At 36.6% G+C, this 26911-nt stretch overlaps 1 protein-coding gene across 3 annotated transcripts in view; it reads left to right on the top strand.

Annotated features, from left to right (window-relative positions):
* Window positions 1-26911, top strand: part of KIFAP3 (kinesin associated protein 3) — a 205754-nt gene that overhangs the window by 12351 nt on the left and 166492 nt on the right. Inside the window, exon 1 of one of the 3 annotated variants that reach the window (XM_027612529.1) lies at window positions 7147-7436. The exons of 1 other annotated variant lie outside the window; for it this stretch is intronic. In XM_027612529.1, coding sequence (XP_027468330.1) covers window positions 7405-7436 — 32 coding nt within the window. In that variant the 5' untranslated portion in view covers window positions 7147-7404. Of the gene's footprint in view, window positions 1-7146; window positions 7437-26911 lie in introns of those variants that run through there. One more of the 3 variants, XM_027612530.1, reaches the window with a different exon arrangement.

Here is a 26911-nt window from a genome sequence, read left to right on the forward strand (position 1 = left end):
TTGTAAAAATAGAACATACGAATCTGACACCACATGATTTGTGAAATTTAATACCAGGAGATCTTAAATTGTTAATGTTTATGTATCTGTTAATATTTTAAAACCTTTTCTAAATGTTGATTTTTAACACCACCTCATTTACTTAGAACACACAGGGAGAAGGCCAATCTGAGTTAGTGAGAATCCTGAAAAATGGATACGTGTGACTTTGTGTATACTTATTTAAACACTTAAGTATATACACAATAAGTGCTACCAAAACAGCTTTTAAAAAATCCTGCTGAGGGGCACCTGGATGGCTGTCAGTTGAGAGTCTGACTCTTGATTTCAGCTCAAGTCATGATCTCAGGGTTGTGGGATCTTTCTCTGTGAAATAAATAAATAAAATCTTAAAAAAAAAAAAGGAAATAAACTTAGTACGTAAAAGACTTCTACTCTGAACACTATATAGCATTGATAAATTAGAATAAAGAAGACATAAGTAAATGGAAAGACATCCTGTGTTCATGGATTGGAAGAATATTGTCAAAATGTTTGTACTATCCAAAGTGATTTTACAGATTCAACACAACCATATCAAAAGTCCAATGATATTTTTTATAGAAACATAATGACATAATTAAATGAGTTGGTAAAAATTCCTTCATTCTCTATTTTCTGCATGAATATATAATTTGACATCATTTCCTAGGTAGAATTCATCAGTGATGCTGTGTCTGGAGTCTTCTTTGTGGGAAAAACTGCAATTAGGCATTTGATTTCTTTAAGAGATATGTAAGTCAGACTGAGAAAGACAAATGCCATATTTGTCTTTCTCATGCTTATTTTACTTATAATACCCTTTAATTTCATCCATGTTGTCACAAGTGGCAAGATCTCATTCTTTTTAATTCTTTTTAACAGCTGCATAATGTTCCATAATATTCCATTATATACACACACACACACACAGAGCATTACCATTTTCTATTTCCTCTTGTCTCAGTTTTAGTAATAAGCATCTTTCAAGATATTTGTCCATTTGAAGTTGTTAAATTTATCAGTATAAAATTATTTGCAGTATTTCCTTATTATCATTTTTATGTATACCTGTAAAATCTCAGTGATGTCCTTTCATTTCATAAATCAATAATTTCTCTACATCTCTATCTATCTGTTGCTATCTCTCTGATCAGTTTGATCAATCCAGCAAAAACATAAAAAGTGAACAAAATATTTGGGCAGAGACTTCAAAAATGGTATATATATACGAATGGTAAATAAGAACATGAAAAGATGCTCATATCATTAATCACCATGGAAATACAAATTAAATCAAATGAGATAGCCCTGCACAGGTTAAGATAACTAAAGTAAACAAACAAACCAAAAACACTTGACAATACTAAAGTGCTGGTGAGAATGTGGATCAATCTAAACTCCTACATTGTTAGTGGGAATGCATAACAGCACAGTCACTTTGGAAAAGAGTCTGGCAGTTTTATAGAATCATTCATGTATTTACCATAAACTGAGCAATCTTATTCCTAGGTGTTTGTACAGGAGAGAAGAGAACTTTGGTTCACACAGAAACCTGTATGTAAGTATTTATAGTGCTTTTTGTAGTGTGGTACATTCATACATAGAATATTACCTAACAATAAAACAGGAATAAGTTACTGAAAAAAAAAAAAAGGAATGCATTACTGAAACACAACATGGATGACTTTCAAATGTATTATCTAAGTGAAAGAAATCAGGCATAAAAAGCTACATCATGTATGATTATATTAAGACAACATTCTGGAAAAGGAAAAGTTAAAGGAACGGAAAACAGATCAGTATTTACCAGAGCATGGGGTTAGGGGAATTGGGTGATTCCTAAGGAACACAAAGGAATTTGAAGGGATGATGGGATTGCTTTATATTTTGATTATGTAGTGGTTACACGACTTACACACTAATCAAAACTCATAGAACTGCACACCAAAAAGAATGCATTTTATTGTAAGTTACATTGAAAAATGTTGAAAAGTTATCATACTGTATGTAATCACATGCAATTTGCTCTTTTCATTCAGTGTAATGTTTCTAATATTCATCCATGTGGTTTGTGTAGTTCTAGTTCATAAACTTTCTCTGCTGCTTAATATTGTATAGTACAAGTAATTCAGATGTATTTAACCATTTTGTGAAAATACTTTGGAGTTCTTTTTCAGTTTTTCTTTTTCTATTATTCACAATACTGCTCTGGTAAGTCTGGAACAAACCTTAATGTGCACATGGGCTTGAATTTTCTGAGGTATATACATATAGGAGTAGAATTGCAGAGAGTTAGGGTTATGTGCCTGTCCAACTTTGCAAAATAATACAAGACATTTTATTCGCAAGGGTAGTCACAATGCACTCACACCTGAAATGTTTACCAAGCAATTTCCAGGGCTTTACACTTTCACCAGCACTGGGTGTATTCAGACTTCTTAATTTTTGCAACCTGGCCAGTGTAAAATAGTATCTTTTTATGGTCTTAATTGGCATCTTCCTGGTTACTATTGAGGTTGAGCACTTTTCATGTTTTGTTTACTTTCTTGCTATTCCTATTTCCTCTTTTTCTTCTTTGTCCATTTCACTGGGTTTTCTGTCTTTTCCTTTTTGATTCATAGAGGATCTTTTTTTTTAAACATTTTATCCATTTATTCATGAAAGACACAGAGAGAGAGAGGCAAAGGGAGAAGCAGGCTCCCCACGGAGCAGGGAGCCCAACGCGAAACTCGATCCCAGGGCGCTGGGATCATGACCTGAGCCAAAAGCAGACGCTTAACTGACTGAGCCACTCAGGCGCCCGATTCATAGGGGATCTTAAAATAATCTTAATTAAATCTTGCGATTTAAATGTTGTTCCTAATGTGGATCTATCACCTTTGTGTTCATCGAGATTTCGGTCTGGACCTCTTGGAGAAGAAGCCCAAGTGGCTAGCCAGTTCATTGCAGACGTCATTGAAAATTTACAGATAATTCAGGAAGAAGACACGCATTTCTCCAGGAAAGCTTTCTTGGTTTCTGTATTGTGATATCATTTGCCTTGATTATGATGGGAACATCTTGGATGTTTTGTTAGCAGCTTTAAAAAATGTACAGGGGAAATCTTGCCATTTGCAACAATGTGGATGGAACTAGAGGGTTTAATGCTAAGTGAAATAAGTCAATCAGAAAGATAATAATAATATGATTTCACTGATATGTGAAATTTGCTTTGTTAGCAGCTTTAAAAAAATGTACAGGGGAAATCTTGCCATTTGCAACAATGTGGATGGAACTAGAGGGTTTAATGCTAAGTGAAATAAGTCAATCAGAAAGATAATAATAATATGATTTCACTGATATGTGAAATTTAGGAAACAAGGCAGAGGATCATAGGGGAAGAGAGGAAAAAAATGAAACAAAAGAGAGAGAGAGAGAGACAAACCATAAGAGAGACTCTTAATCATAGGAAACAAACTGAGGGTTGCTGGAAGGGAGGGATGTGGAAGGATGGGGTAACAGGGTGATGGACACTGGGGAGGGTATGTGTTGTAATGAGCACTGGGTATTATATAAAACTGATGAATCACAGACCTGTACCCCTGAAACAAACAATACATTATATGTTAATTAATTGAATTTAAATAAAAAATTATTTTAAAAAATAAAAATAAAAAATGTACTGCTGCCAGAAGTTACTATAATGAAGAAACTGGTTTAGCAGAAGTTAATTTAAAGAAGAAAAGCTATTTGAATATTAGAACTCATCAGTTTTTTTACTTCTTCGTGTCTCGTAACTGTTCAGTTCATACAGTCCTGAAGTTTAGCTCTAGTCTGCCCACTTCCACCTGGTTTTTATGTGATGGAAATAGGTGTATCATTTTTTTAATTTATCTTTTCACTTTCTTTGTGGTGTCTTGTTGATAATCATAAGTTATTCATTTTAATGCAGTGAATTTATCAATATCTTATTTTGAGTGCTTTCTGTATCTTGTTTTAAAATGTGTCCTTAACTGGAGGTCAAAAAGATAATTTATATTGCTTCTGAATGTTTTTAAAGCTTTGTTTTTTACATTTAAGTGTTCACTGGATATGGAATTAGTTTTTGCATGTGGTATGAGGTAAGGATCCAATTTAATTTTTTACATATGCATAACAAATTGCCTCAAAATTATTCATTGACAATACATTTCTTTCCATAATGATCTGAAAATTCACTTGTGTCATATTTCAAGTTTACATATATGCGTAAGTCTGGTTCTCTTTTTTGTTCCATTGGTTCTATTCCTATGCCAATACTATACCTTGTAATTATTATTCTCATAATGTATCTTGATATCCAATTTGGAATATTCTCCATTTTTCAGGATCATCTTTATTTAGTACTGGATGTGAGAGCTAACAGCTTGGTTAGATTCAGATTAATTTTTGGCAAAAATACTTACTGATTGACCTTTTGTGCTTTCTATTGCATATACTGTTAGGTATGCCACTACTAATGATGCTATCTGCTTATTTGTTTATCATACTGACAGCCAGATTTCTCCATTGTAAAGTAACATTTTTTCCCTTTGGAATTATCAGGTAATCTATGGGGTGAAACTTTGCCACATTTCAAATCACTTTGTAATAAATCAATGAGGTGTAGATGAATCCATTATTTATTGGGGCTTGCAAAATAGTAGCTGTCTATAATTATTGTTCTCTGTTACTAGCAGGCATTTTATGTACAGAAAAGATTTCCTCTATCAAGAGGAGGTAAATTATAGTTCTTTTCCCTGGATTAGGAATAACCTGGATCAAATGCTTAATTCTTCCCTTTAATTACTGATTTTTGGAGTAAGGATTTAAGGTAGTGGTTGCCTTCAATGAAAGTGAGGGTTTTTCTGTTTTTCTATCCATTGTTGCATAACATCATAGATCCCTGGATTATGTGTTAAATCAACCACAGTGATAATTCCCTTTTTAAAAGGATTTATTTATTTAACTGAGAGAGAGTGTGGGCACACAGTGGGGGAGGGGCAGAGGGAAAGAGAGAATCTCAAGCTGAGCAGATAGTCCGACACAGGGCTTGATCTCATGACCCTGAGGTCACGACCTGACCCAAAATCAAGAGTCAGATGCTTAACCAACTGAGCCACCCAAGTGCCCCAGTAATTATCCCTTTTGATGTAAATTATCACAAAATTGACCAGTGTCATTTGGACCCAATCCCATTGTCATCGAGTGTTTCTTTACTTTCAAGCATAAAATGCCCAGGTTCATTTGTACTTGTCCTGTTACGGACTGACAGCTCCTCTAGTTCAGTCCCAGTTTCAGTTTATCTCCTTATTGTTCTAATATTCAGCTATATCTTCCTTTATATACTTTGGGCATTTCCTCTAGATTTTTGTTGTTTTTCCAAGCTCAGGTATGCATTTTTTTTTTTTAGCTCTAACGATTTATTTAGTGCCAACTACGGGCCAGATGCTGTTCTAAGGGTACAGAGGTTAACACAGCAAAATAATCTTTGATCTCAAGAAACTTACTTGGCAAGAATGCTTGTTATATTAGCTATGCATTTTAATGGATATTGTGATCTGGCAATTTTAGATACTGTGAAGGTCTTAAGGTAATCTAGTTATGAGTGATAATTTGTAAAATTTCATATCATTTATTTATTTATTTATTTTTATTTTTTTAAAGATTTTATTTATTTATGAGAGAGAGAGAGAGAGAGAGAGAGAGACAGCGAGAGAGGGAACACAAGCAGGAGGAGTGGGGGAGGGAGAAGCAGGCTTTCTGCTGAGCAGGGAGCCTGACATGGGGCTGGATCCCGGAACCCCGGGATCATGACCTGAGACAAAGACAGTCGCTTAACCAACTGAGCCACCCAGGCGCCCCCATATCATTTTTCAGAATGAATATTTGGAAAAAACAGAAAACAGGAAGTTCTGTTAGGAAAGAATTGCAGTATTCTAGGTATGAGGTGGTGAGATGAATAGAAGTGAGAATGGAGAAGAAAAGCTGGATTGCAGGAGTATCTTGAAGGAAGAAATGATAGAACTTTGTAACAGTTTAATAAGAGGGCATGACAGGGAGGAAGATGTTAAATTAGTTCCAAATATTCTTCCCTGAAAGACTGAGAGAATGACTACAACACTGACAGAAATAGTGTAGCTGATGTGAATGGGTAGACAGATAAAAAGAATACCTCTTGGCAGGTATGGACTGTGTCTCTATATTTAACATTCCATGCACTGCACTGCACTTGAAAAAAACAATGAAAACAACTACAGAGACATGGCCCAAGGTGACTGAAAATATAGAACTAAAAGGGAGTGAGTGAGGGACAAGATTACAGGTGAGGGAAGGGAGTAGAGGTGTTTTCTTTGTAATCCTAGAGCCTGGTTTGGTGTTTGGCACAAAGCTGACCCTCATTTAATATTTACTGAATAAATCAACGTAAGGCATTTGCATAGATGTGATAGTTGAGCCCATGAGCACAGAACTGAAAGCAGAGGATATTTACTTGCAAAGGTTCAAAACCAGCTCTTCTTTCCTGTGGCCTGCATTGCCAACAGTTGCCTGCCTCAGAGGAAACAATTCCAAACGTACCTTGAGTTAGGGATAATTAGGGTAGGAGTTGGCATTTCAGGAGCTAGTTTGTATCTATGTGTGAATAGACCTGGGGGGGGGGGCGGGGATGGAGCAGTGCATTCTAGAAGTAGAAATCACAGATTTGCCCTGAATCAAAAGTGATATTAATTGTATTCATTTTAAATGAGGGTCAGACCATCTCCACAAATTAAGAGCTTCTCAGTGCAATCAGTGCAGTTCCTTTTCCACCACGCCTCCAAACACAAATCTCACTTTACAGGTTATCAGACGAGGGCTGAGCTGCTCTACAGCATTCACTAATTAAAAAGTTAATGGATTCCCTTTCTCTTATTTTAAGCTAAGACCTGCTACTCCAATTCGGCTGACTGGGATGACTCTTCCAATTTCCATCCTCAAGGGGGCGGTGATCAAGAAGCCATTTCTTGACCACACATGCGGAAATCTGCCGCAAAAACCTTCACGTTCTGCTCCTGGGTGCGTCAGATTAATCCCAGGGGTCAGCATCTCACACTGAGCCTGCGCATAAGGCACGGCGGAGCGGGCGCATGCGCCTTGCGGCGGGGCTTGCGGAGGCGGCTCTGGGCGGGTCCGGGTCCCTCCAGTGTTTTGGGGCCTAGGTGCTGTGGGAGGAGCCGGCGGCCTCACCGTGGTAACCGCAGCGCCGCCCCGCCGCCGCCCCGCCTTGCAGGTCTCTGGACTGTCATCGCCTTTGGGTGTGGGGATACTTTGGCCACCGTCCGCGGAGATAGCTCCGCCGGCTTTCTCAGATACCCCCATCCTCCCCACGCTGCCGTCGCCGCCGCCATGCAAGGGGAGGACGCCAGATACCTCAAAAGGTGACCACTCCCCAAGGCTCGGTCCTTCCTTCCTTCCCGGGCCCCGAAGATATTCTTAGAGGTCCTTGGATTGGCTTTGAGATGTCACTGGGCAAAGCTAGAAGCCTAGAGGAGGGGTGGAAGACGGGGAGAAGTGACGGAAAGGAAAGGGGAAAGGTGCATTGGGAAAAGAAGACAGGGCCTTCGCGGGGGGGGGGGGGGGGGGGGGGACGAGGCTCTCCAGCCTCTTACCTGGCTCAGCGGGACCCTGACAGCATTAAAGATGGTTTCCTTGCTACGTACATCACATTGTTCACGGGAGAAGGGCGAAGGACCGAGTAAACCGCGTCTTCCTCCCTTCCAAGCCCCCACTTGGACTCTCCATTTTTCCTTAGTAGAGTAAATCCCTTGGGAGCCCGGGAATGAAGTCTTCTGGTGCCTCTGCTGTCTGTCTCCTGTTTGGGGTTCGCTGCCATGGGATTTTTGAAACGATGAAGAGAGAAGTGGCTTTTAATTTATGGGAGGCTGGGCTGAGATTCGTTCCTTCCAGCGTATTTCTGCTCTCCTCAACTATTTTCATCCATTTGATTGCCATGTATACAGTATAATTTTTGTAGGAGGTTCATAATTATCAAGAGGTCTGTCCAGGAGCTTGTCGTGGAACGGGCCATAATATATTTAGCTTAAAAATATTTGTAGTACCAATTACTCTTTAAAGAAAATTGTATCTGTTGGGATTATTTGACTCCTGTCAAATACAAGATCATCCCTGATGAAAAGGATACCTGTCACTGGACCAAGAGTTATCAGTGATCCAATAGAAAACAGTCTTAATTAGGACTCTCCATTTTTAGTTAAGTCACTGTTACTGATAGGTTAAAGTACACAGGGAGAGTCACATATATTTTTTTGGACACAGTTTCCTTATTTGAATATGGGGCAAATATTACTTTATGAGAGATATGCCAAAAATACTGAAAATATTTTTAAAAGATAAAACATGCATGTAATGTGGCATTATTTCAAGTCGTAATATACTTTTACTGAATATGTTCATCCTGGCTTGGCACGGCCTTAATCATCACAGAAAGAGCTAACCGTTAATCGATTCTTTTAAAAGGGATTCAAACAACTGTAAGATCAGTCAGCCAACCAACTGCACTGTCTTTGCAGGTCTGAGGCGTTTATTGCCTGCGTTTCTCATTGTATATGAATATATCTGAAACTGTCACCCAGGTTTTATCAGTAAAATTTTTATAGCAATGTGTAGTCATGACTAGTATATAGTATTTGTTTCCTCACTGAATTTTGCTTACATTGATATTTTAAAGTATCTTGATTGAAAATTTTATGACAGGGGACACCTGGGTGGCTCAGTCCGTTAGGCGGCTGCCTTCGGCTCGGGTCATGATCCCAGATCCTGGGATCGAGTCCTGCATCAGGCTCCTTGCTCAGCAGGGAGCCTGCTTCTCCCTCTGCCTGCCATTCCCCCTGCTTGTGCTTTTGCTCACTCTCACCTGCGCTCTCTCCCTCTAGCAAATAAATAAAATCTTTTTTAAAAATATTTTACGACAGAAGAAAATAACAAATTATTTATCTTTCCACTTTAGATTCCAGATTATTCTAGACAAAGAGCCACTATTATACCATCAGCTTATTTTCGTGTAATATAGGTGTGCCAAAAGATAGTTTTTATTAGGATTCTTGTACCTGTATGGACCCTTAGGCATAATTCTCAACCTATTGCTTATTTTTAAAGCCATGTTATCTAGAGTTAAAAATAAAACCAAACAAGTCACTGTGATGTTTGAAGTAAAATAAGGTCAGAATTTGGAAAGGTTCAAACATGCTATCTTCAGTTTTATCTAATTTGACAATATAAATAACAAAAAGTTTGTATTGCTTGTTGCTGGTATATAATCATACAGGCCTGATGGATTATGATGTCTGGCAGAACCTTCCATTTTAATTGTTGGTTCTTAGATAATGATTATGTGTATTCCTTTTGTAATATTTTTACTTTTAGATTTCGTTTTCAACAGGACGGCAACATGTTTTCAATCTAATAGATTCACTCTAATTTGAAGTAGCTGATTTCAGTGGTTTCATTGTAGTTATCACTGAGGAATCTCTAATCTGTTTATGTTCAAATGTGTAGTAGATTATAGAATCAAATCCAGTTTCATTTTTTGTTCTACCAGTTTTTGATTCAGTAGCGCTTAATGAATACTTACAAAATACCTAGTATATGCCTACCATTGTTCTGGTCACTGGGGAAATGATTAAATGGACATAGTTCATGTCCTCAATCAGATATATACAAACATAGACAATTATTTGTGATTTTGGGTTTTTTAGCCTCCTCTTAAAACTCTCCAATGGCTTTCCATTGCTTTTAGAGTTAGAGCACCTACCTTTTCAGCTTTCTCTCTCTCTGCTTCCCTCCCACCCCCAATAATTTTCATACCTCAGCCTTACAGAAATAACTTCTTTTAGATCTCTGTGTTTCAGTGTTAGGTTCCAAATGCCCTTCTCATTGTCTGGAACTTGCCCTGTTATGCACCTAGCTAACTCCTCATTTTTCCTATTTTTGCTTAAATGTCACTTTTTCCAAAAAGTCTTTCCTGAGCTGCCATTTTCTCATCCCACAATCCACAATCCAGGTCAGACACACCTGCTAGGTTCTCATGATACCAAATACCTTGTCTTTACCCACTCTTACTAGTATATTGTTATTGTTTGTTTTCCTTCCGGTCTATAAAATCCAAAAGGCTAAGGAGCTATATATCTTACTTCTCATTGTATCCTCAGCACACAGCACAGTGCTTGGAACATAAGTACTCACTAAATAGTTATTAAATGAAGTGAAAATAAGGCTACAAAGAAAAATGGGCCAAATCATACAGGAATTAGGAGCCATAGTAAAAAGTTGAGAATTGTTAAAGCAGTGGGGAACCATGGAAGGATTTTAAGAGTAAATGGCATTCATTCATTCATTCATTCATTCAATAGTTATTTGAAATTCTATCATGTAAAAGTCACTCAGCTGAGTGACTAAAAGTATTGGATGAATGATACATACTTTTTCTGCTTTATGGTGCTTATAATGTAGCAAGGAATACAGACTTTAATATACAATCAGAAGTAATTATTGTATTTATGATAAGTGCTATAAATATATGATAAACAAAATCAATACATGGCCTTTGTGTAAAGCTTTTTTTTGTATACTATATAATGTTTTCAACATCCATCTATGTTTTAGCATTCATTAGTACTTCATTCCATTTAATAGCTGAATGATAATTGATTGTGCGGATATAGCACATTTTGATTATCCATTCACCTACTGATGGACATTTAGAGTGTTTCTATCTATTTGCTACTGTGAGTAAAGCTGCTTTGAATGTTCCTGTACTAGTTTTTGTTTCAATACCTTTTTTCATTCTCTGGTATATCCCTAGTTGTTGCAGGGTATTGTACTAATTCTATATTTAACTTATTGAGGAACCACCAAACTGTTTTTCACGGTGACTGCACCATGTTACATTCCCCCCAGCAGTGTATGAGAGCTCCAATTTTTGAATCACCAACAGTTGTTATTTATTTTTTTAAATTATGGCCATTCAGTTGATGTGAAGTAGTATCTTATTGTGGTTTTGATTTGCATTTCTCTAGTTACTAGTGACATTGAGCAATTTTTCATATACTTCTTGGCCTTTGTCTATCTTCTTCGGAGAAAAGAGTTCTTTATATGTTCTAGATACTACTCTTATCAGAAAAATGGTTTGCAAATATTTTGTCCCATTCTGTGGTTGTTTTTTTCATTCTCTTCATAGTATCCTTCCTTATGCAAAAGTTTTAAATCTTGAAGTCCAATTTAATTTTTTCTTTAGTTGTTTTTGATGCCATTATTTAAGAAACCATTAGCCAAATAGTTAATTTCTGCTTTTGTTTCCCTTGCCTCAGGAGACCTATCTAGAAAGATGTTGCTAAAGCTGACGTCAGAGAAATTATTGGATATCCACACATAAAGGAATGAAATTGGACCTTTACTTCATACCACATAATTAACTCTAAGATTCTTATGGTTTCATGTCTCACATTTAGGTCCTTAATCCACTTTGAGTTTATTTTTGTGTATAGTGTAAGAGAGTGGTCCAGTTTCATTCTTTTGCATGTAGCAAAATAAAAAGCTTTTGCACAGCAAAGGAAACAGTCAACAAAACTAAAAGACAATCTACTGAATCAGAGAACATATTTGCAATCAACATATCTGAAAAAGGGTTAGTATCCAAAATATATAAAGAACTTATACAACTCAATACCAAAAAAACAAATATTCAAATTAAAAAACAGACAGAAGACGTGAACAGACATTCTCTAAAGAAGATATACAGATGGCCAAAAGACACATGAAAAGATGCTCAACATCACTCATTGTCAGGGAAATGCAAATCAAAACTACAATGAGATATCACTTCACACCTGTCAGAATGGCTAAAATCAAAATCATAAGAAGCAAGTGTTGGCCAGGATGTGGAGAAAAAGGAACGAATCTTTATGCATTGTTGTTGAGAATGCAAACTTGTGGTGTCACTATGGAAGACTGTGGAGGTTCCTCAAAAAGTTAAAAATAGAACTACCCTATGATCTAGTAATTGCACTACTAGGTATTGATCAAAAAAATACAGAAACACTAATTCAAAGGGATAGATAACCCTGTGTTTATTGCAGCATTATTTATAATAACCAAATTATGGAAGCAGTTCCAGTGTCCATCAACAGGTGAATGAATAAAGGAGAGGTGGTGTGTACATATATACATACATGATGAAATATCATTCACCCACCAAAAAGAATGAAATCTTGCCATTTGCAACAACATGGATGGATCTGGAGAGAGTCCCTCTCTCTCTCTTCACTTATGCTAAGTGAAGTAAGTCAGTCAGAGAAAGACAAATACCATATGATTTCTGTCATATGTGGAACTTAAAAAACAAACAAATGGAAAAAAGAGAGACAAACTGAGAAACAAACACTTAAATACAGAGAACAAACTGATGGTTACCAGAGGAGAGGTGGGTGAGGGGATGGGTGGAATAGCTGCTGGGGATTAAAGAGTGCACTTGTGATGAGCACCGGGTGATGTATAGAACTGTTGAATCATTATATTGTATACCTGAAACTAATATAACACTGTATGTTAACTATGCAGATATTAAAATTTAAAAATTAATAAAAAGAAACCATCGTCACATCCAAAGCCATGAAGATTTGCCTCTATGTTTTCTAAGAGTTTTATCATTTTAGCTCTAAAATTTTTTTTGATCCATCTTAAGTTAATTATGTGGTATAAAGTAAGGGTCCAATTTCATTCTTTTGCATGTGGATATCTGGTTGTCCTGGCAACATCTGTTAAAGGGATCAATCTTTCCCCAGTGAAAGATCTTGCTACCTTTGTTGAAAATAAATTGATGGTAGATGTAAGGGCTTACTTCTGGACTCAGTTCTATTCCTTTGATCTATATGTCTATTTTTATGCTAGTACTTCACTGTTTTGATTTCTGTAACTTTAGTATATTTTGAAATTGGAAAGTGTGTCTTCCAATTTTCTTTTTCAAGATTGTTTTGGCTACTGAGGGTCCCTTGTGTTTCCATATGAATTTTCAGATCCCTTTCCCATTTCTGTAAAAGAGGCCTTTGGGATTTTGATAGGGATTGTATTGAATCTGTAGATCACTCTGGGGAATATTGCCACCTTAACACTATTAAGTCATCCAATCTATGAACAAGGGGTGTCTGCCCATTTATTTCTTATCAGTTTCTTCAACAACATTTTGTAGTTTTCACTGTATAAGTGCTGCACCTCTCTGCTTAAATTTATTAGTATTTTTAGTCTTTTTTAAAAAAGATTTATTTATTTGAGAGAGAGAGAGAGCACGCACGCACACAAGTGGGAGGGTCAGAGGGAGAAGGAGAGAGAATCTCACTGGATGTGGGGCTCCATCTCCAGACCATGAGATCACAACCTGAGCCAAAACCAAGAGTTGAACGCTTAACCAACTGTGCCACTCAGGCGCCCCTTAGTATTTTTTTCTTTTTGATTGTAAGTGGAATTGTTTTCTTAACTTTCTTTTTGGAATTTTCATTACTAGTATATAGAAATACAACTGATTTTCTGTGTGCTGATAGTGTATTCTGTAACTGCTGAATTTATTAGCTTTAACAGTTCTCAACATATGAGATCATATCATCTGCAGATAGAGATAGTATTCTCCTTTTCCAATATGGATGCTATTATTTTTTTTCCATACCTCAGTGCTCTGGCTTGAACTTCCAGTACTATGTTGAATAGAAGTGGGTAAAAGTGGGCATACTTGTCTTATTCCTATTCTTAAGAGAAAGCTTTTATCTTTTACCATTGAGTATAATATTAGCTGTAGGTTTTTCATATATGCCTTTTATCATATTGACTTTGTCGTTTTAATTTCCTTGTATTCCTAATTTATTAAATGTTTTTATTTGAAAGCGTGTTAGGTTTTGTCAAATCCTTTTTCTGCATCAATTGGAATAATCATGCACTTTTTTTCTGTGTTAATGTGGTGTGTTACATTGATTGATTATCATTATGTATAACTTCCTTGCATTCCTAGCATAGAACCTACTTGGTCATTGCTTGTAATCCTTTTAATATACTGCTGGGTACTGTTTGCTAGTATTTTGAGGACTTTTGCATCTATATTCATAAAAGATAGAACTATCCCTTTATAAAGGGTATTTATAAAAGAGTCTATTTTTGTAGGTTTTTGTCTCACTTTGGTATCAGAGTAATGTTGACCTCATGGAATGAGTTAGGAAGTATTCCTTCCTTATCTAGTTTTTGGAGGAGTTTGAGAAGGATTGATGTTAATTTTTCTTTGCATATTTGGTAGAACTTACCAATGAAGCCATCTGATCCTGGACTTTTCTTTTTTGGGAAGTTTTTAACCACTTATTCAATCTCATTACTTATGTAGATCTAGTCAGAATTTCTGTTTCTTTTGAAATTATGAGTTAATCATGTAGTTTGTGTATTTCTGGGAATTTGTCCATTTCTTCTAGGTTATCTAGCTGTTGGCTTCCAATTGTTTATAGTATTCTTTTTAACTGTGTAGGTCAGTAGTAGTGTCCCACTTAAATTTCCAATTCTAGTAATTTGAGTCCTCTCTTTTTTCTTAATTTAACTAGAGGTTTGCCAATTTTGGGGTTTTCAAGCAACTTTGGATTTTATTTTTTCTTTTGTTTATCTATTTTTTTTAAGATTTATTTATTTTAGAAGGAGAGGGAGACAGCCCAAGGGGAGGAGCAATGGGAGAGGATGAGAGGGAATCTTAGGCAGGCTCCTGACATGGGGCTTCATCTCATGACCCTGAAATTAGGACCTGAGCCAGAACCAAGAGTTGGATGCTTAACTGACTGAGCCATTCAGGCACCCCTCTATTCTCTATTTCTTTTATCTTTATTATTTCCTACCTTCTACAAGCTTGGGATTTAGTTAATTCTTTTTCTGGTTCCTGAAGGTGTAAAATCAGGTAATTGATTTGAAATGTTTATTGAACTATAATTGACATATTAGTTTCAGGTGCATATCTAATGATTTGTATGTAGTCATATATATTGTGAAATGATCGCAATAAGTCTAGTTAACATCCATTACCGTAATGTTTTTTCTTGTGATGAAAACTTTTAAGATTTAGTCTCTTAGCAATTTCCAAGCATACAGTACAACGTTATTAACTATAGTCACAATGCTGTACATTATATCCCCAGGACTTACTTATTTTATAGCTGGAAATTTGTACCTTTTGACTACCGTCACCTGTTTTTCCCACCTGCCACTCCCTTCCTTTGGCAACTACCAATCTATTCTGTGTTATCTGTGAGTTTGAGTTTGTTGTGTTCTTAGATTCCACATAAAAGTGAGATCATACAGAATTTCTCTCTCTCTGACTTACTTCACATAGCATAATGCCGTCAAGGTCCATCCATGTTGTCACAAATGGCAATATTTTGCACATATACACACATACATACACCTCATTTTCTTTATCCACTTATCCATCGATGGACACTTAGGTTGCCTCTATGTATTGGCTATTGTAAATAATGCTGCAGTGAACATGGGGGTGTGTATATCTTTTTGACTTAGTGTTGTTTCCTTCGGATAAATACTCAGAAGTGGATTTGCTGGATCATATGGTAGTTCTATGTTTAATTTCTTGAGAAGACTCTATATGGTTTTCCACAGTGGCTGCATTGATTTAAATCCCCACCAGCAGTGTACAAGGGTTCCTTTTTCTCCACATCCTTACCAACACTTGCTGTTTCTTGTCTTTTTGATAATAGCCATTCTAATAGGTCTGAGGTGATATCTCATGTGGTTTTGATTTGCATTTCACTGATGACTAGAGATTTTGAGCATCTAGAAATTTTGAGCATTTTTTCATGTACCTTTTGGCCATCTGTATGTCTTCTTTGGAAAAATGCCTTTTCAGATCCTCTACTGATTTTTTAATCAGATTGGATATTTGATTTTTTTTTTTTTTTTTTTTTTTGCTGTTGAACTCTATGAGGTCTTTATATACTTTGGCTATTAACCCATTATCAGATATATTATTGGCAAATATATCCCCACATTTAACATGTCACCTTTTCATTTTGTTTCATTTTGTTTCTTTTAGTGGGATTTTTAGTTTGATTTAGGCTCACTTATTTATTTATTATTTTGTTGCCTTTGCTTTTGGTATCAAATAAAAAAAAATTGCCAAGACCTATGGCAAGAAGCTTACTGCCTATATTTTCTTCTAGGAGTTTTATGGTTTTAGACCTTAGGTTCAACTCTTTAATCCATTTTGAATTAATTTTTGTATATGGTGTAAGATAATGGTCCAGTTTCATTCTTTTGCATATAGCTGTCCAATTTTCCAAACACCATTTATTGAAGAAACTATCTTTTCTCTGTTGTATATTCTTGGTTCCTTTGCTGTAAATTAATTGGCCATGTATGTGTGGGTTTATTTCTGGGCTCTGTATTCTGTTGATATGCAAATGTCTGTTTTTATGCAAATACCAGACTGTTTTGATTACTGTAACTTTGTAGTATAGTTTGAAACCAGAAAATGTGGGGCACCTGGGTGACTCAGTCTGTTAAGCATCTGCCTTAGGCTCAGGTCATAATCCTGGGACCCTGAGATCAAGCCCCACATCAGGCTGTCTGCTCAGTGGGGAGTCTGCTTCTTCCTCTGCCTCTGTCACTCCCCCTACTTGTATTCTCTCTCTCTGTGTGTGTCAAATAAATAGATAAAATCTTAAAAAAAAAGAAAAAGAAAAAGAAACAGGAAATGTGATGCCTCTAGCTTTGTTGTTCTTTCTCAGAATTGCTTTGGTTATTCAGGGTCTTTTGTGGTTCCACACATTTTAGGATTATTTGTTCAATTTCTGTGAAAAATGCCATTGGGATTTTGATCAGGATTGTGTTGAATTTGTAGATTTCTTTGGGTGATTTCTAGATTACTGACATTTTATCAGTATTCTTCCAGTCCATAAGCACAGAGTGTCTTTTCATTATTTGTATTGTGTTCAGTTTCTTTCATCAGTATTTTACAGTTTTCAGTGTATAGGTCTTTTACCTTCTTGGTTAAACTTATTTCTAGATATGTTATTCTTTTTGATGTAATAGTAAATGGGGTTATTTTCTTAATTGCTCTTAAGAGGGTCATCATTAATGTATGGAAATGCAACTGAAATTTAATATTGGTTTTTGTAACCTGCAACTTTCTTGAATTTATTAGTTTTGTTTGTTTTGTTGACAGATTTTAAAGTCATTGTATATTTTTTTAAATTTTAGAAGTACACATTAACTTTCCCTTAGCACCTATAAAACAAAAATTACAGCACTAACACAGCCTTAACAAATAACAGCTTTTAACAATGTATTTTATTTTCCTTTTTAAGGTTAAGTTCATTTAAATTGTAAAATGCAACCCCAGGCTGATATAAAGAAGACTGGTAACCTGGCTGGAGGAAATTTTATGCCAAAGAGTAGATCTTTTAGCCAGAAAGAGGAGATACAGAGGTAATGAAGCGATTTTTAAAAGGAAGTGATAGGAAAGGAAGGAGCAAAGAAATGTAGCAACATGTCTGGAACTAGAATTACTGCTGTGGGCTGCAAAACCTCAATTAAACCAAATATCTAATAGTTTTTTGTGGAGTCTTTAGAATTTTCTCTATAATAATATGTCATCTGCAAATAGTGACAGTTTTACTTCTTGCTTTCTGATTTGGATGCTGTTACTTCTTTTTCTTGACAAATTACTCTGGCTTGGCTTCTAGCACTATGTTGAATAGAAGTGGTGAGAGTGGGCATCCCTGCCTTGTTCCTGATCTTTGAGGAAAAGTTTTTAGCTTTTCACTGTTGAGTATGATATTAACTGTGTGTTTATCGTATACAGCCTTTATTATGTTGTGGTACATTCCCTGTATATTCATTTTGGTGACAGTTTTTATTGTAAATGGATGCTGAATGTTGTCAAATGCTTTCTGCATTTATTGAAGATAATCATATGACTTTTACACTTCACTCTGTTAATGTAGTATATCATATTGATTGATTTGCATTTATTGAACCATCCTTACATCCCTCAAATAAATCCCACTTGATCATGATGTATGATGCTTTTAGTGTAAACTTGAATTTTGTTTGCTAGTATTTTGTTGAAGATTTTTGCATTTATGTTCCTTAGAGGTATTAGCCTATAATTTTCTTGTGGTGTCTTTGTCTGGTTTTGGTGTCAAGGTAATGCTGGCATCATAAAATGAGTTTGTAAGTATTCCCTCCTGTTCTGTTTTTTGGAAGAGTTTGAGAATGATTGGTAGTAATTCTTTGAATGTTTAGTAGCATTAACCAGTGAAGCTGTTTGGTCTGCACTTTTGTTTGTTGGGACATTTTTGATTACTGATTCAATCACTTACTAGTAATTGGTCTGTTCAGAGTTTCTGTTTCTTTATGATTCAGTCTTGGTAGGTTGAATGTTTTTTAGGATTTTGCCCACTTCTTCTATGTTGTTAAATTTTGTAACGTGTCTTTTAAAACCAGTGTTTCCCTACTGATTTTCTGTCCGGATGATCTATCCATTTATGAAAGTGGGGTATTAAAGTCCCTTACTACTATTGTATTGCTGTTTATTTCTCCCTTTAGGTCTGCTAATATTTTCTTTATATATTTAGATGATCCTATGTTGGGTGCATAAATATTTACAGATTTTATATCCTCTTATTGGATTGACCCCATTATTATTATGTAATAACCTTCTTTTTCTCTTATTATAATCTTTTTTAAAAGATTTTTTTTTTTATTTGAGAGAGAGAGTGAGAGAGAGAGCAAGCACTAGTGGGGGGGCAGAGGGAAAGGGAGAAGCAGACTCCCTGCTGAGCAGGGAGACTGATGTGGGGCTCGATCCCAGGACCCTGAGATCATGACCTGAGCTGAAGGCAGACACTTAACCCACTGAGCCACCCGGGCGCCCCTTCATTCTTTTTTTCTTTTTGCTTCTCTGATTGGGTGAGTTCCACTGCTCTGTCTTTGAATTCACTGATCCTTTCTTCTGCTTCACCTAGTCTGCTGTTGAACCCCCCTCTATTGTTTTTTTCAGTTCAGTTATTTTTATTCTTCAGCTCTGTGACTTCTATTTGGTACTTTCTTATATTTACTGTCTCTGTTGAAATTCTCACTTTTTTCATCCATTCTTCTGAGCTCAGTAAACATCATGATGACCAATACTTTGAATTCTTTATCAGCTAGAGCGAGCATTTATCTCCATTTTATAAGGTCTTATTTTATGGTCTTGTTCCTTTGGAACATATTCCTCTGTTTCTTCATTTTTCTTTGAATCTCTGTGCCTCGTGTAGGAGATGAATCTTGTCATTTAACCCTGTCCTAAATCCTGATTGTCTCTCAAATCTTTGTGATTATACAAGCAGTTGATTAGAAATAATCAACTGTGATTATTTCTAGTGACTCTCAGTAGTTTAGGGTATGCCAAGACCTGTCAATGTCCTAAAGGGGAGGATTCAGTCAGCATGTAGATTCAGGCTGATTGAAAGCCGGTCAGGCAACACCTTTTAAAGTATGCCAATACACCTCTTTCAGGGGAAAGACTGGGAGATGGGTGTTTCTACTCCCTCTGTGCTGATACCTAGAGCAATAAGCCAGTTAAGAACTGATTCTTTGCTGACATCCCTTTGAACTCATGAACACAAGCCCTGCTGGCCACCAGAACCAGGCAACCACGGGGCATCCCCTGGGTGGTAGCCACAAAAACCAGAGCACCAGACAAATATACAAGCTTCTCTCCAGGAGATACCGGCACTCTGGAGCATAGCAGAAGGAGAATGTGAAGATAGCAGCTGCCCTCCCAGATCCCTGATGAGGATTGCAACCAGCCTTCAGCTGTTTGTTTATTTAGAAGCCTGTCCTTCAGGCCACAGCTCTGAAGATAAGCTAATAGACCTCTTTCACAGATAGGTTGGGTACCTCAGTCTTCTGCCTCTCTGCTGTGCCCTGGGGCTGGTAGTGAGTTAAGAACTCTTTCTCCATTTGTTACAGTGCTGTGGGACCTGAATGTGTAAGCCTGGATGACCATCAGAGCCAAGTGATCTAGAGGTGACCCCCTAGGTGGCATCTGCAGAAATCAGGGCACCAATCAATGGTACATGTTCTTTTCTGAGAGATACTGGTTAGCTGGAGCAAAGCAGAGGGAGAATGCAAAGATGGTACCCACTGGCCTCTGTCTTTGGAAAGTATTTCATTAGGCCCATACATGTATATTAAATTAGATGCCTGCTCCACAGGTTGACTTTTTAAGATAAGCAAATAAGTCTGTTTCACAGAAATTCTGGGCACTTGTCATCTGCCTCTGCACTGGGCTTTGGGGTGAGTCCTTACACATCAGCCCTTTAAGAACTGTTTCTCTGTTCACTATAGCCTTATGGGTCTCATGGACACAAGCCCTGTTGGCTTACAATGCTAGATATATTAGGGCTCATCTCCCAGGTGCAGGTATTAAAATTTGAGGTGTTAGGTGTGGGGTTCAAACCCTTTGCTCCTCAGGCTGAAGCTCAGATTTGTGAGTTCCCTCCTGATTGTGGGTCACTGTGGCAGGGATGGGATTTGTGGTGAGATTGTATCTCAGCTTCTCCTTCCCATTTCAGTGTGGATTTTTTTTTCATTCACTTAATGTGTAGGAGTCACACAGCTAATTTTTAGGGTTTTTTCCCAGAGGAAAGTTTTTTCTATGTAGCTACAGATTTGATGTGTCTGTGGGAGGATTTTGAGTTCAGAATCCTCCTATGCTACCATCTTGAATGGAAACTTGTAATAAATCCTTTTGACAGCAATACTTTTTTAAAAAGTACCTGTTTAATGAAAGATTAATGAATTTTTGTTTTTCTAGAAAATTGATCAATGTATAATGTAATGTGAGCATTTTTTCTTTTAAGGATCATAATGATATCAACTGCATAAAGTCTAGAAACATCAGGGTATACTTCAGAAATTATTAATTAAGAACATTGTACCCCAGGATGACAATTACCACATGGAGTTATAGAAAGTGTATTTTATGTCACTCTGTGAAGCATAGACTTCACATTGACATAAAAAATGATTTTTCTAAATTAATTTAGCATATTTTAGGTTCTAGTTTTTTATGCATATAAAAAAATAAAGCAGAGCTGTTACTGAGAAGGCTCCATTAGTTGAAAAAATTTAGTTAAAAGATAGCCATTTTGATATGTCATAAGATGCTCCAAATAGATAATCAGTTAATTCTAATAATCAGTTATATTTTTTTTAAATCTAATACATGGGTTCCAGGTAAAGCATTTGGAAGCTCATTCTCTTGATATTTAAACATCTGACGTCATTATGAATTCCATGTTAAATACAGTTTGAAAGTTCAGCATTTAAGGTAAAATTATTCATTTTGTGGTGATAATTCAAATATATATTTGGTGAGGCACATTGTTGTGGTAAAATCTTCACACTAAATCAACCATCAACAGCAGATATGTACTTGTTATAGGTGCGTTCAGACATAATTCATAACAGTATCCAAATAAGCAGGACTATTTTACCAACTAAAATAGAATTTGAAGCCTTGGTTGTCAATGTTGAAATATTTGTATCATACATAGAGTAACTGAGTTACAAAATGTTTTGAGCCTTTATAGAAGTACTTTGTAAATCAGCAAAGTGTGGTTTTGAATGTTTTGTAAATGAATCCTGTAAATTTTTTCAATATCAGTTAGAAATAATCAAGGTGTTCAACAAATGGAGAATCTGGAATGTATGAATTTCTAAAGGCAAAGCATTGTCTTATAAAGTGACTATATAGTAAATTTTAAATATATGTTACTATATAATATAATATGACCTTAGTTGTACTATATGTATTTTATATATTCAGTCACAGTGCCAGGGAGAATGGGAGGGGTTTATCCATCTATAATTTCCATCAGCCCCCACGTTGATATAAACAATAACTTGTGTTACTCTCATGGAAAGTGCTATTCAATGTAGTTTCAGCCCTACCAGGTTGCTACCCTTATGCCTTTCCTATAAAGAAATTCTAGAGCTGCCACTCTTATTTATATGTGGATAGAAAAATATCTGAATGTATATGTGCTAAATTTATAACAGCTTGTTTCTTCTAGGTTTTTGAGTTTCTTTCTTTCTTTGTAATTTCTGTGTAATACTTTTCCTATAAAAACATAATCTGCTTTAGTGATAAAGAAAATTTAAAAAATTTGACGAACTTACTACTGTCTCAAAACACACGGGCACATAAAAGCAAACAAAAACTGGAAAGGAGTGGTGAGATTCTTTGATCTATTTGATTTCTTTGGGAAAGGCAAGATATCAGACCAGAAGACAACAATTATGCTTTTATCTCACTTCTTAATGTGCGGAAGACCTACTGTGAAAGTGGTGGTTGGAGATTCCTCTTAGGATCTGCACTTACATTTTATCCTTCTGGTTCTCTTCATTGAATTGGATACAGCGGTTACCCCCTTCTGTATAGGAAATTCAAGAGTGGGATTGCTCTCCATCTCATCAGGAAGCAAATAACTAGTTTACTTTACAATTAAGATAGTTTGTGTTGTGCTTCCTATATAGTACTTCTTTTTTTTTTTTTAAGCTCTTCTTAGTTCTTTTGAGTCCCATGATTTCTTTAGTTTTTGATTGCTACCCTCAACTTATATACATTTATCTTACCTTTTGGACTCTGTAACATCATGTTTAGTATATTTGTGTTTATCTTATTTCCTAATTATTTTTACTGGCCTGCCTCGTTTCTAGTTGCTTTCATTCCTTACAAGCTCTGTTCTGTACATCTTACTGTCAGTTTAGTTGCTGACCTACCTACACTCTAGCATTGTTGTATTTGATTTCCCGCCCTGTCTCTGTATTTGACTCTTAGTCATGACCTATACAGATTCCATGTTCTTGCATTTTTTGTTTTCATAAAGAATTCTGATGAAAAGATCATTTTAATTATTACATTGAAATATGAATAATAAGCCATTTATTTCTTTTTTGTGTCACTTTAGTGAGGCGACTAGGATTTTTTTTTACTTTATGATGTTATGATAACCACCATACATCATTAGTTTTTCACATAGTGTTCCATGATTCATTGTTTGCATATAACACCCAGTACTCCATTCAATACATGCCCTCTTTAATACCCATCACCAGGCTAACCCATCCCCTGACCTCCCTCCCCTCTAGAACCCTCAGTTTATTTCTTGGAGTCCATAGTCTCTCATGGTTCGTCTCCCCCACCGATATCCCCCCGTTCCTTTCTCCCTTCCTACTATCTTTTTCTTTTTTTCTTTTTTTACCATATAATGTATTATTTGTTTCAGAGCTACAGGTCTGTGATTCAACAGTCTTACACAATTCACAGCAATCACCATAGCACATATCCTCCCCAATGTCTATCACCCAGCCACCCCATCCCTCCCAACCCCCACCACTCCTGCAACCCTCAAGTTTGTTTTCTGAGATAAGGAATTCCTCATATCAGTGATCATGTGAAACATGTCTTTCATTGATTGACTTATTTAACCCAGCATAATACCCTCCAGTTCCATCCACGTTGTTGCAAATGGCAAGATTTCATTCCTTTTGATGGCTGCGTAATATCCCATTGTACATATATACCAAATCTTCTTTATCCATTCATCTGTCAATGGACATCTTGGCTCTTTCCATATTTTGGCTATTGTGAACATTGCTACTATAAACATTGGGGTGCATATACCCCTTTGGATCCCTACATTTGTAGCTTTGGGGTAAATACCCAGTAGTGCAATTGCTGGGTCATCTGGGAGCTCTATTTTCAATTTTTTGAGGAACCTCCATACTGTTTTCCAGAGTGGCTGCACCAGCTTGCGTTCCCACCAACAGTGTAGGAGGGTTCCCCACTTTCCGCATCCGTGCCAACATCTGTCGTTTCCTGACTTGTTAATTAGGCCATTCTGACTGGTGTGAGGTGATACCTCATTGTGGTTTTGATTTGGATTTCCCTGATGCAGAGCGATGTTGAGCACTTTTTCATGTGTCTGTTGGCCATTTGGATGTCTTCTTTGGAAAAATGTCTCTTCCTGTCTTCTGCCCATTTCTTGATTGGATCATTTGTTCTTTGGGTGTTGAGTTTCATAAGTTCTTTATAGATTTTGGAAACTAGCCCTTTATCTGATATGTCATTTGCAAATATCTTCTCCCATTCTGTAGGTTGTCTTTTGGTTTTGTGGACTGTTTCTTTTGCTGTGCAAAAGCTTCTTATGTTGATGAAGTCCCAATAGTTCATTTTTAGTTCATTTTTCCCCTTGCTTCCCTTGCCTTTGACGATATTTCTAGGAAGAAGTTGCTGCGGCTGAGGTCGAAGAGGTTGCTGCCTGTGTTCTCCTTTAGGATTTTGATGGACTCCTGTTTCACATTTAGGTCTTTCAACCATTTGGAGTCTATTTTTGTGTGTAGTGTAAGGAAATGGTCCAGTTTCATTCTTCTGCATGTGGCTGTCCAATTTTCCCAACACCATTTGTTGAAGAGACTGTCTTTTTTCCATTGGACATTCTCTCCTGCTTTGTCGAAGATTAGTTGACCATAGAGTTGAGGGTCCACTTCTGGGCTTTCTAATCTGTTCCATTGATCTATGTGTCGGTTTTTGTGCCAGGACCATACTGTCTCGACGATTACAGCTTTGTCTTGAAGTCCGGAATTGTGATGCCACCAGCTTTGCTTTTCTTTTTCAACATTCCTCTGGCTATTCAGAGTCTTTTCTGGTTCCACATTTCTTCACAAAATGTGTTCTTCCAATCCATGAGCGTGGAACGTTTTTCCATTTCTTTGTGTCTTCCTCAATTTCTTTCATGAGTATTTTATAGTTTTCTGAGTACAGATTCTTTGCCTCTTTGATTAAATTTAATCCTAGGTATATTATGCTTTTGGGTGCAATTGTGAATGGGTTCGACTCCTTAATTTCTCTTTCTTCTGTCTTGTTGGTATAGAAATGCCACTAATTTCTGTGCATTGATTTTCTATCCTGCCACTTCACTGAATTCCTGTATGAGTTCCAGCAGTTTCAGGGTGGAGTCTTTTGGGTTTTCCACATAAGTATCATATCATCTGCAAAGAGTGAGAGTTTGACTTATTTGCCGATTCAGATGCCTTTTATTTCTTTTTGTTGTCTGACTGCATGGCTAGGCCTTCTAATACTATGTTGAATAGCAGTGGTGATAGTGGACATCCCTGCCGTGTTCCTGACCTTAGGGGGAAAACTCTCAGTTTTTCCCCATTGAGAATGATATTCGCTGTGGGATTTTCATAGATGGCTTTTATGATCTTGAGGTATGTACTCTCTATCCCTATACTCTGAAGAGTTTTGATCAAGAAAGAATGCTGTACTTTGTCAAATGCTTTTTCTGCATCTATTGAGAGGATCATATGGTTCTTGTTCTTTCCTTTATTAATGTATTGTATCACATGGATTGCTTTGCAGATGTGGAACCAACCTTGCAGCCCAGGGATAAATCCCACTTGGTCGTGGTGAATAATCCTTTTAATGTACTGTTGGATCCTATTGGCTAGTATTTTGGTGAGAATTTTTGCACCCATGTTCATCAAGGATATTGGTCTGTACTCCTTTTGGATGGGGTCTTTGTCTGGTTTGGGGATCAAGGTAATGGTGGCCTCATAAAACGAGTTTGGAAGTTTTCCTTCCATTTCTATTTTTTGGAACAGTTTCAGGACAATAGGTATTAATTCTTCTTGAAATGTTTGGTAGAATTCTCCTGAGAAGGCATCTGGCCCTGGGCTCTTGTTTGTTGGGAGGTTTTTGATGACTGCTTCAATTTCCTTAGTGGTTATAGGTCTGTTCAGGTTTCCTATTTCTTCCTGGTTCAGTTTTGGTAGTTGATATATCTCTAGGAATGCATCCATTTCTTCCAGATTATCTAATTTGCTGGCATAGAGTTCCTAATAATACGTTCTTATAGGTGTTTGTATTTCATTGGTGTTGATTGTGATCTCTCCTCTTTCATTCACGATTTTGTTGATTTGGGTCATTTCTCTTGTCTTTTTGATAAGTCTGGCCAGGGGTTTGTCAATCTTGTTAATTCTTTCAAAGAACCAGCTCTTAGTTTCGTTGATCTGTTCTACTGTTCTTTTGGTTTCTATTTCATGGATTTCTGCTTGATCTTTATTATATCTCTTCTCCTGCTGGGTTTAGGCTTTATTTCCTGTTCTTTCTCCAGCTCCTCTAGGTGTAAGGTTAAGTTGTGTATTTGAGACCTTTGTTGTTTCTTGAGAAAGACTTGCATTGCTATATACGTTCCTCTTAGGACTGCCTTTGCTGCATCCCAAAGATTTTGAACAGTTGTGTTTTCATTTTAATTGGTTTCCGTGGATTTTTTAAAATCTCCTTTAATTTCCTGGTTGACACATTCATTCTTTAGTAGGATGCTCTTTAACCTCCATGTATCTGAGTTCTGACTTTCCTCTTGTGATTGAGTTCTAGTTTCAAAGCACCTTGGTCTGAAAATATGCAGGGACTGATCCCAATCTTTTGGTACCAGTTGAGACCTGATTTGCGACCTAGGACGTGATCTATTCTGGAGAATGTTTCATGGACACTAGAGAAGAATGTGTATTCTGTTGCTTTGGGATGGAATGTTCTGAATATATCTGTGAAGTGCATTTGGTCCAGTGTGTCATTTAAAGTCTTTATTTCCTTGTTGATCTTTTGCTTAGATGATCTGTCCATTTCAGTGAGGGGGGTGTTAACGTGCCCCACTATTATTGTATTGTTGTTGATGTGTTTCTTTGCTTTTGTTATTAATTGCCTTATGTAATTAGCTGCTCCCATCTTCGGGGCATAGATATTTACAAT

This window comes from Zalophus californianus, chromosome 10, assembly GCF_009762305.2.
Source record: "Zalophus californianus isolate mZalCal1 chromosome 10, mZalCal1.pri.v2, whole genome shotgun sequence".
In the NCBI taxonomy this organism is placed as follows: Eukaryota; Metazoa; Chordata; class Mammalia; order Carnivora; family Otariidae; genus Zalophus; species Zalophus californianus.